The following is an 11,663-nucleotide window of genomic DNA, read 5'->3' as shown; positions in this document are numbered from 1 at the left end:
ACATCCCACCTTATATTTTTTTTTTCTTTTCTTTTAAGAAACTGAAGTTGCTCTTATTCACATTTTGATAAACTGCTGCCCAAAGGAATGCAAAACGAGAGAAATTAAAACAAGGCATAAAGCAACTGACCGGTATAAAATGTTATACTTGACCGATAAATCTTCTGTGTTATTTACTTTTACTGGAGAACACTTCTCAGTTTTTTTTTGTTTTCTTTTTCCTTTTTTTTTTTTCTTTGATTGCATAGAAAAAACTAACAATTTTGCATGCTTGGTAGCCATTGCTCCTAGTTCACTTAAAAAAATGCATGGCTTGGTTTTGGGCCTTTAATGAAAAATACTGAGGCCCTGTGATATATTTTTAACACACTAAAAACCTTAGGAGGCAAATTTAAGGATAGTGCCAAAATACCTTATTTGGATAAACTATTGTAATAAATCTGATACTTGCATCTTTGTATGTATTTATTACGCTAAGTAATAAAACGTATTTTCATTAAAATGGTTTCAAATAAATCTGGAGGATCTTTTGTTGCTTCAGTGTTGACATCTCAGTAGTTTGTTCCAGATTCCCACAACTCTTTAAGTAAAGGAGCGCTTCCTGGCTTAAGTCCTAATTGCATTACACTTTAATCTCCACGACTGACTTACCTCTTTTTTTTTAGTATTTTTTTACATTTAAACAGACTGCTCATAATTATGTTTGTGTAAATACCATAGGCAAAACACATTAAGATTTTTCTGATCAATTTAAGCTTGCGTCCGACTGTTCTGTGATATGTTTTAACACACTATACAGAAGAACAGGGCGGCAGTAAGACCAACCGATACCCTAAGCACAAACTAACAACTGTGCCCACTCAGCCCTTCCACTGTTTAACCAGCAGGACATTAAGATGGTTAATTCAGGGCTGCAGAAGACCCAAGATATAACGCATCACATTCATGTTTGTGGTAATCTGGAAGAAACAACCCAAACAGATAAACGAGAGACAAGGTTTAAAATCTGGAAAATTAGACTTTGGAACAGCTGAGCTATTTTGACTTCAGACTCTCAGGTTGTGGGTACAAATCCCACTGCTGACACTGTGCAGCCATGAGCAAGTCAGTTTATCTGTATTTGCTACAATTGTATAAAAGAAATGGAGCCAATCATATCTCAAATGTTGTTAGTTGTCTTGGATTAAGGTTGCATGTAAAGCATTATAATTAGCTTCATAGGCAGAAGAATTTGCTCTTCTTTATTCTAATCCAATTCTGAATCTTTTTGCTGGTGTCTAAAAAGTTTATGTTCATAACCTGAATGCTGTCCTATGACTAAATTGCCTTTTCTCCCAAGGCTCTGGATGGAACTTTAAAGCAGACAGCAACTGAACCTAATTTATCTACTGCATGTTGGAGAGCTTCTCAGTTAAATGTATGGGAATGATTTTGTCTGCTGCTTTTTTATTTGTGTGCTCAGTCTAAAAAAGTCTCAATTTTATTATGAAGAAAATGTTTGACATTGTGGACATTCCTATATAAGCAATGTTTATACAAAAAAAATCTACCTCAGTTGGTATGTCTTCCGATATATGACTCATTTTACTATACTTCAATGTAGTGGCTGTTCCATAAACAAAACAGACTAGGCTTTATAAACTCTGACAATGCTATCTTCTATTGCTCAATATTTCACCCAAAATGTCTCTGAAAGGCATCGTCAAAAAGGTGAATAATGTGAGACAATTTCAGCAATTCTTATCAAGCGGTTTCACTGTTTTCTTGTGAACAGGCAGCAAGACTTTCTTTAAACTGCTTCTTTTTCTCCAAAGTGTCTTTTGCCTTCTTTTTCTTTTCTTGTTTCAACCTTTTGGCCTCTCGCTTCCTTGTCCAAATTTCACTGTTTTCTCCATTGTAAAATACGTCCAGTTTTTTCTGCATTATTTCTCTGGCCCGTTTTCTGTTGATTTCTACGGATCTTGTCTGATGACACTAAAACATAGAAGGAGGATGGAGAGAGGAAAAAAAGAGAATGAAATGAACTCTCAGGTGGAAAACAGTCAAAACATGAGTTTAATCCTGTCTTTCCTGTATACAAAAGTATAGAATGTTTGAAAGCTACAAAGTTCAGCTGTTATAATATTCATATTACCAGTTTACATCACCAATAAAGATGTCTCCTATCATGTGATATATTCTTTTTCCATGAACATTAAGATGGCAAACTGTGAATGTGAGTGGACATTGGGATGGACTAGAGACATGTTTACTGCTGCCTCCTGCCAGGACAGGCTCCAGTCCTCCACGACACTGAACTGTTATGTTAGGAGATTGAACGATACAATGATTCTATATACAGTATGGACTAACTTAACTTGATCATGTCTATTGTAATTAATTCATGAAGGCAGTTTTGAATACCATTCATAATGCACATATTCTATTACAGCATTGTTAGTTTGCACAGCCTACTCAAGCCAGGCACAAAGCTGAAACCAATCCTGGGTACGTTTTAAGTTTACTGCAGAAAGCATCCTTTCACAATGGATCCATTTATTGTTGCAAGTTAACCTAACATGTAAGTATGTGGGTGGATCATTGAATTCATCAACAACAAGCTAAATTAGCATTTAGAAATATCGCAAAATGAAGTTCATACATCCATTATCCAACCTGCTATATCCTAACACAGAGCCAATCCCAGCCAACACAGGGCGCAAGGCAGGAAACAAACCCCGGGCAGGGCGCCAGCCCACTGCAGGGCTCAAAATAAAATTCAGGTATCTTAAAAGCTGAAAACATGTCCCTTTACCTGCACTACGTTTTGAAATACTGATATATTGAGATAGCTACGCTGTGGTGCGTTGGGCCCACTGAATCAAGAAGTTTATCAAAAAGACAGCCTCTGTTATGGCACACATTCTCAACCCCCTGGAGGTAGCAGGGGATGAGAGAATGAAGACCAAACAGAATGCCATAATGAACACTGCAGCACATCTTCTCTCTGACTCGTCAGCATTGAGAACTCTCAGCAAATGAATCATTCAACAGGTGTGTGTCAAGAAATACTTCCACCCAATGACTCATTTAGATGGGACACCTTTATACCAATATGTAATATGCCTGTTTAACGCCTCACTGCAACTATAACTGCCAAGTTAGAAGTTTTCTTCCTTTTTAGTCTTTATGGTGTATATTAGAAAGGGGAGTTTTTTGTTTGTCATACTTGAGCTTCTGTAAAAGACCAAATTTCTTCCTGGGGACAAAGTACTGTCTCTTCTACCAATCTAAAGTATCCAGATAGATAGCTAGATAATACTTTATTTATCCCCAAGGGGAAATTAAAATTGTACAGAAGCTCCAAAAATAAATATGCTACAAACAAATAACACACAACCCCAAGCACACACAAAAACTTCTAGCTGATGCTGTCAATACAGGCTTGTAAGTGGCAGTAACATGAAGTAGACCTGCTTGGACTATGCCACAGGTTTGTATTTAAAGGCATTAGAATTTGTATAGAGCAGTGTCCATGAAAGGAGCAGGCCTAACAGGCCTTGATTCCATTTTTGAAGTCAGTGAAGAGTGATTCATCAAAACAATGTTGGTACAGAGTGAATCATTTTTGTTGGCGAGTCGGCCAGGATGATGTAACTTATTTTCCCCAGGCAGTGACATGGCCAAATTCAGTCCACAATTCAATTCCTGGATAACACATTTACTTTTAAATTTTACTGTGCTCCCTTTTTCATTACTGCGAAAATCTCCAGTCCTCCTCCTGCTTTTTTCCACTCCTCCACAGTATCCAATTATCACAGTACCTGTGCTCGCCCTCACTTGCTTTGAGATCTAACAGTTTAAGTCACTTTTATGAAAGGAATCAAACATTTTTCATTATATGAGGTCAGTCCAGGTGTGAATCCTTTCCTTCTTGCTTTTAGTCTTCACCTCTTTCATCTCTAGTCGAGCCTGTAACTTTGATCTTTGCTCTTTTCATTTACTCCCACCATGTGACATTTCTGAAGTTGGCAGCTCGTGTTAGGGGCAGTAGGGGCAGTTCAGGCAGGCGGGTGCACAGGTCTGTGTTGACAGCAGCATCTCTTCAGTTGAGTTTAAAAATGCATGGTAACAAGCCAGAGGCCAAATCTTAACATTACTAATTAAGAACATTAATTAATGTCATTCAAAACATTAATGAATCTAAAAAGAAAAGGAGAGCGTCTGTAAAGGCTGTCACATGGCGCAGCAAGATAACTCAAAAAAACAGTTTGAAAATACATTTTGGGATTTCTGAATTTTACCTTGCATGCACTTTAATCTTAAGACATACAGTATTTACATATATGGAATTCTTTCGGAGTTATATTAAAATGCATTTTGACACCTTTCTAAATGATAATTCGGCTTGCCAAAAATATCAGCCAAATGGCACAAATATTTTTCACCTTAACAACGATTCCTGAAGTGAGGTGCTTCAGTACCACGCAATTGCTTGTTTTGTTGGTCGCCTGTCCTCCAGGCCCATGTCCTCTTACAAATTGTTCTTCTAGTTCTTCCTCTTTGAGCGGCACTAAATTCAAAGAATCTTTCTTCCCAGAAACAAGTATGCACAACGGCCAAAGCTTAAGAGTTAAAAATGGTCTTGCAAAGCTGCTGGGGTCCCATTGTGATATTCTTGAAAGGAGCATTGGGAAACTGCTTTTGACGGATGAAAGCATCATGTATTGAGGTGAGCGCTGTAAAATAAAAGTGGGGGGTGCATAAAAATAACGGTCTATAGCTGTTGTAAGATAAGTCATTTTCATAGCAGGAAAGTATTCAGTTTAAAGAATTAAAAATGTACATTCAACATTAAAAGACAGCATTATACACACACACTTATGCATGCAAATATTTGTTAAAATGCATATTTAAATAGAATATATTTAAAAGACAAATCACTACTGCTAAATATTTTATTTTAAATTGCTCATCATATACATGAAAAGAATAGAGGAAATAATACCTTAAAAGATAAGAATATATATAATATATATATATATATATATATATATATATATATATATATATATATATATAGCCAAAAGCTTTACAATAAAATTAATACCAAAAGGTATACACTGTTTGCAATGGAGTGATCTGAACAGTATATGAAATGGTCAGGAACCCCTTACTGGAATTAAAATTTACTTTCTGCAGATTATAAAGTAAATGGGTAATTTAATGCAATTTTTTTCCAGCCAAAATATGCAATGGCTAAGTGAAAGACTGATGTTAGAGGCAGAGTCCTATTGACATGCTGTTGAATTAAGTCCACTTATATAGTGGGATTCAAGTCTCATTCTTCACTCAATGTCCTAATAAATGTCCACAAAATAAGCACCCCCGGAAAAAAACAAACAAAAAAAAAACATCACACACCTTTTATTAATAACAAAAGAGGACTGAAACAATCAGTATGACAAAAGAATACAGACTATAATTCAAAATTAACATTATGGTTATAATACTTAAAGTTCACGCGTGAGTAACAAACAAATCACTGAATCATCATTCAGAATAGGTTAAATAAGTTACCACAGATATTAACTGTATAGATATTTTGCTTGTTTTTATGAAGTTTAAGGGACTCAAAGACTGAAAAGGAATTAAACATCGAATATTATGACTGAATTGGCATTTGTGAATGTGGAGTATACACATTAGAATAATGAAATGTATTAAATATGTCATATGCTTTACATTTAAGTAATGTAAAACATCTTTACACTGTATAAAAATATAGTAGGGTGTTTTATTATAAAAGAAAGTAATTACATTAGGTTAGGTTAAAGTAAATAAACTGTATTAATCCCAAGAAGAAATTCACATAAATACAGCAGAAGAAATATTAAGGAAACAGACTCACAGGACAGATAATAAAGTCAATCAATCAATATGTAAAAATGTATACGTGTATATTGTTCAGATATTTCAAAATGAAGGAACTCACTCCAAACTTTAATACAATAGGTACAAGTATAAAATAAATGTATTAAAGTTTCGAACTCGTTAAAAAAGGGTCATTTGTCTTCAATATTAGGACATTTAGCTTAATTATATTTAAATGGCTAAATGTAGTGCAAAATCCTCTGGAGCACTTCTCCAACTTTATTTGAAATGCAAAACTGACTGTGAAACATCTACGACTGGGGCACATAATATCTGACATTTTAGACTTCCAAAAATATTTTTGTATTTTACAATATCAAAATCCCTAATAAACGTGTAGGTAGATTTATAGCGAAGGATATTAACAACAACATATATGTATACTAGTGGTGCGAAGAAAAGAACTGCACATGGCACTTCTTTAAATAGAACAAACTGGTGATATTGCTCTCACTACTTAATTGAATTCTCAAAATCTGACAGCAAAATATTTTTATTTTAAAAAGCCTCCGTATGACAGTAATTGACCAGGCTGGTCATGAAGATCAACAACTAAATACATGCACCTTCCTTCCCAATCATGTACATTGTTATATATTCACAGTTCGTCACATTTACTTTGGGGGCTAAAACTGTGCAGATAAAAGGATGTTGCTAGAATTTGACAAGCCTAACTGACAAAACAAGGACTTCACTCACCCTGACCCGGAGCCACTGCGTCATCCATATGCGACGCCATAAGCCCGCTCACAGTGTACATTCTATGATGCAAACCTTCCCGCCTATTGAGCGAGTCGCAGCCAATGAGCATGTTCGCTTTCGAATCGAGCCCGCCAATGCTGATAGCCGAGGGGGCGTTCCCTCCCCGCCCCAACCGCCGATTAATGGTCAAACGGTAAACTGTAAGAGCAGCGTCTTGTGGGCTCACAGTGTAAATACAAATATGGGACAAACGGAAAGGTGAGTGGCTTTCGCATGGGATTTTTCAAGAACATGCAAAAAAAAAAAATCATAAACAAAGTATAACAAAGAAAAAAAAGGAAATTCTGTTTTGAGCAGGCCGCGTTTCTTAACGTTTAACCGCGAGGCTTGGAAGGTTGTTATCCTGCGCCGCGAATTTTTAATTACAGAATTTTAGTGTTTAGTGGTTGTTTGGCTGCAGCTAGAAAAATATATTAGGGCTCCATTGTCCAAAAAAAGGATACTGACATATTCTATAAAGTTCTGGACAAATTCTAAAAACCGAGAGGATGCTGTCATCGTTTAAACACTGCAGTAAAAGCTTCGCATCTCACGGCAGTATACAGCATTCTGGAAACTACTTCGCCAGGGAATTATTTGAACTATTTCCGTTACATTTAACTCATTGTCACGAAACGTAAATAGGATGGATAAACAGCTTTTGTTAATTAGGTTAGATTGCGTTTTTCTTCTTTTTTTTAATCGTAGGATGTTGGTTTCTCTGTCCGTTGGGGGTGGGGTGTTGGAGTTCTGTTGGGAGGTTTTCGTGGATCTCAAAAATGCACATGACTCTGTAAATTGGCTGGACTACATTGGCACAGAATGATTGTCTGTGCCCAGCAGTGGATCGGCGCCTCGTCCAGGGTTGGCTCATGTCATGCCCGACGAAAGTGAACTGGATAATTGAGTCGGAAAATAAAGGGAATACTAAACTGTTAATCTTGTCCTCCGGAAAGCCATAAAATCACAAGCAAAACATTTCCGACTTCTATTCGTATATTTAAAAGTTAAGGTTAAAGCACTGATGTCAGTTATGAGGTTAACAAATCCAATATGATACTAGGTAGCTAGCTATTGTTTTCCTTCATATGTGCATGACGAGTTTCAGTTTCTTCTTCAGTCAAATGACACTTTATTTATTGGACTTGCCTACCATTGCAGTACTGCTTCACCTCCTGTGAAACAGGCTTTTGAGAAAACACAAACTGACAATTGCAAACTAAAACACTAGCTTTATTTTGATAGTATTTTTCCTATTCTACTTTATCATCTTTTACAACTAATTTGTGAAATTGATGTGCTTGATCAACCTCCTCCATACACCTCGGTCCTGCATCTCCATCTTCAGTCAGACCCTTTTCGTTAAAATCATCTTTTACTTTTTTATCAACCTTGGCTTTGGCTTTCCTCATTTTGTTTTCTCTTCCTCTGTACCTCTATTCCTTCACTCTTTTGCCCAGGCTGAATCATTAGTAGATGGTGGGAGAACGTTAATCTTCCTCATTCCTCTTTTCCCATTTCTATGTGGAGTTCATGTTTTTGATCATGCTTCTTCAGAGCTGAATCACCTCACCAATCGGGCCCTTTTCCTTCCTTACTTTATCCATCTTCCTTACTTTATCCACTTTGTCCTCCCTCGCCTTCTCTTCCCCTGTAATTCCATTGCCATCACTCTTTAGCCCACATATTCGTGGTCTCCCCTCATCGCATGTCCATAGCACTTCAACCTACTTTCCTGGACCACTTTGCTTGTACCTCTGATTGTCTCATTTCTTATTCTGGCCTTTTTTGTAGCTCCACACATCCATCTCAACATTTTCTCCTCTGCCCCATCCAACTTCTTTTATTTAGACCCATTTACTGTTTATGTCACAGATCCATGCACCATTTTATGCTTTTGCTATGGTGTTAAAAGCCTTACCTTTGATTGCATTTCTGTATTGGTAGTTTATTTCATTTATAATTCTGTGCTTGTGTTGTGTCACTCAAAAATATACTTTAAATTACTTTTTTAAAAAAATGCATTATTACTCGTGTATGTATATTACTGTTGATTAGAGGTACTTTTTTCACTCATTTGAGATAGGTATGTGAACTGTTGGATGGTAACAGATGTGATGTTTTGGCAGTTCGTTTGGGTAACCTGAGATGATGGTTGGAGCATTTATTAATGTTTTTTAAGGAATACATTACTGGTCACATCATTCAAAAATTAAACTTTAACAAAAAAACGCCTCTATAGTTATATGAATGAAGTTAAACTTTGATTAAAACATTAGAGTGGATAATCCAAAATTTTTCATTTTTATAGTTTTAAAGTAAGTACCATTACAGTCGGTCTCTACTTTGGCAAGGTATTACAAGTAATAAGCTTGCTCAAAAAATGGTACATATGTTCTCAGGTGTACATCGTAAAGACTATTGGGCAGGAAAATCTGTCAATAAAGTTGTAATTTATATTATCAAATATAAGAATATTTATTCAGTATGAAAGTGAAATTTAACTGTTCAGTCTGAATTTGAGTTTAAGGATTAAAAGTCCCAGGGATTGTTTGATTGTAGCTTTAAAGTGAACAGTGTGTGGACACACTTCATTAATTGAAATTGGTATTTTCTTAGTTTTGCTCACTATAGCATTAAGATTCATCTATACATATTCTAGGAATATGGGCTAGCAGGCAGTGTAGGTCATTAGCAATATTGAACATATTTTTTTGGGGGGGGGCATAGCAATATAGTGGGCTCTTTGGGTAATAAATAATAAAAAGTTTTCAGTGTTTTGTTTTGTACTTTTAATGCAGACAGGCCAATTAAAAAGGAGATAATGTTATGTTTCTCAAAAATAAACAGCATATTTTAAATAAGGCTTCCTTTCATAACCTATGACCTTAGTTTTCTTATGTGTCTTTATTTTCATTGGCTGAACTATTATTCATTTTGTTCTTTTTTCAGTTTTAACTTTTGCTGACTCTGTTGATAATTTCAGATTATTATTATTTTTTTTTTCTGCCAGAAGATATTTAAATATTCTTTGTTTCTGCACTAACAGAGTGATTTGTTTTTAATGATGCTGAGTTAATACAATTTTGTGTCTCTTGTACTGGTTATGTAAATGTAGTTGGGATATATTGTAGTTTATAAGAAAGGTTCTGAGGTAAATGAAGACTATTGTTGAAATTAATATGTCTTTCATTATTGTGGGCATTAATTGAGAAACAGTGACACTGGAGAATGTAAATAAGAACACTTATAGTGCCCAGTGATATTGTATTACTGTTTACTGGTTTCTTCTTTGTGGGCCTTGATGCACTACTTTTGAGTTTCATTGTTTTGGAAGTCAGGCATTATAAATGAGTCAAACCATCTGTCACTTTAGTTTTGGTGCTATTGTCCTCGTAGAATACTGTGGTTAGAAAAAAATTCCAAACAATTTACAGTTAAGTTTTCCTACATTAATTTCACCTAAAGCAAAACTGATATTACCGTACTATAAAATCAATTAGAATAAACATTGCCCACAAAAATTAATTGGTAATCCAATATTAACTAATTTGTTGATCCAACATTGTTAACTTAAGTTGTTGATCTAGCATGCTGTATATGGCTTGCCAGTTTTAGTAACAGCAGTAATGAATCTGTCTTCACGTTTTTTATACATATTGATCCATCTTTATTATAACATTGAGGGTATTGTAATAAATTGCTCCTGCTAATTGATATTTTGTACTGATATTAACCTAACTGAAACAGTGCAGAAATTAAGATCAGATCTTGTGCATTTTCTAAATGTTAAATTTCTTTTTCTGCTGCTATTTATTTGCAGAGTTACTTGTCTTTACTAACATAGTTGTGCTAAATGATCACAGTTGTGAGAAGGTTTCGCTTACATTAAATACTGTAGCGTAATATAGAAAATGGTGCAACATTTATGAATTTGTATTTCCTTACCTCACTGCAAGAACTTGAATGGTGGTTTGTGGTTAGAATACAGGTTTTTATTTTTGCCAAACATAACATTTCTTGTTAGTGTTATGAAGCTTTTAATTATATTTTTACCAATACGTTACAAATACTACATTATTTATGATTGCTACATGAAAGAAATTTGGACGGAGAATGGGCAAATTAGGTAATGAAAAAAGTACAATATTTTTCTTATTTATGATATTGCGTTAGCCAAAAAAGTCAAAGAAGTCAAGGTAAAGAAAAACACTATTTGATTTTAAGTAATTAGTTTTTCTGTTAGTATCTAACACTGCAATATTTGATATTTGTAAGAAGTTACACAGTTTTTTTAATTAATTATGTACAAGTGAAGCTGTGTGTCAGTATCAAATTTTTCCTCAGCGTTCTGCACATTCTTTATCTGCAATTAAGCTATTGCCACAAAACATATGTCATTCATGTAGTTTTAAAGATTACTTTTTAGGAAATGGTATTGGTCATGCCAGAACTGTAAAAGGAAATGAGAAACCTTGATTGAGAAATGGAATGGTGCTTATGAAAAACACACACTTGCCTTAGAAATCATTGTATTGGCAGAACTATTATAGCCAATGAAGCTTATGTTACTGTTGCAGCACACTTTGTTTCTGAAAAGATGAAAATAGTTAATGACGGAGAAGTCAAGGATTGGAACGTGTCTGAGACTGTGTGAGCTGTTTTTCTTCTGAAAATTAGAGGACACAGTGTATCAGTATTTACTAAGATTTATCTTCAAGAAACAGATTAATTCTGTCAACTAAAGGACAAACAATCAGTTTTGTTTTTTCCAAAGTGTTAAATGTTATTCAGATAATTCTTTCCAGTCTTAAACCCAAGACATCAACAATCCATAATGACATTTATAAAAATATTATTATTACTAATTAATATATATTACTGTTATTTGCTGGAATAGCACACATAGCATGATAACTTGTGCATGTTATTGTCAAATACCAGTGGCTGCCAAAGCAAATTCGGGGATGAGTGCTGTAGTATCTTGAATTAAACAACAGCACAGAGGC

The 11,663-nt window shown here is 34.9% G+C and overlaps 2 protein-coding genes across 2 annotated transcripts in view; one reads left to right on the top strand and one right to left on the bottom strand.

Annotated features, from left to right (window-relative positions):
- Positions 1 to 22: 22 nt before the first annotated feature.
- Positions 23 to 6,693, bottom strand: mtrfr (mitochondrial translation release factor in rescue). The gene is made up of 3 exons (XM_039771987.1): positions 6,613 to 6,693; positions 4,428 to 4,718; positions 23 to 1,974 (listed from the first exon to the last, which is right to left on the bottom strand). Exons 1-3 carry the CDS (start codon positions 6,634 to 6,636, stop codon positions 1,744 to 1,746), a joined length of 546 nt encoding a protein of 181 aa, XP_039627921.1. The 5' UTR covers positions 6,637 to 6,693; the 3' UTR covers positions 23 to 1,743.
- A 93-nt stretch (positions 6,694 to 6,786) lies between these two features.
- The window catches only part of LOC120540864 (M-phase phosphoprotein 9), a 28,925-nt gene continuing 24,048 nt past the window's right edge, over positions 6,787 to 11,663 (top strand). The window contains exon 1 of the mRNA XM_039771986.1: positions 6,787 to 6,873. The gene's annotated coding sequence lies outside the window, so the exon portion shown is untranslated. The remainder of the gene's footprint in view (positions 6,874 to 11,663) is intronic.

Source organism: Polypterus senegalus, chromosome 12, assembly GCF_016835505.1.
Source record: "Polypterus senegalus isolate Bchr_013 chromosome 12, ASM1683550v1, whole genome shotgun sequence".
Classification (NCBI taxonomy): domain Eukaryota; kingdom Metazoa; phylum Chordata; class Cladistia; order Polypteriformes; family Polypteridae; genus Polypterus; species Polypterus senegalus.
This window is presented reverse-complemented; position numbering and strand designations above follow the sequence as displayed.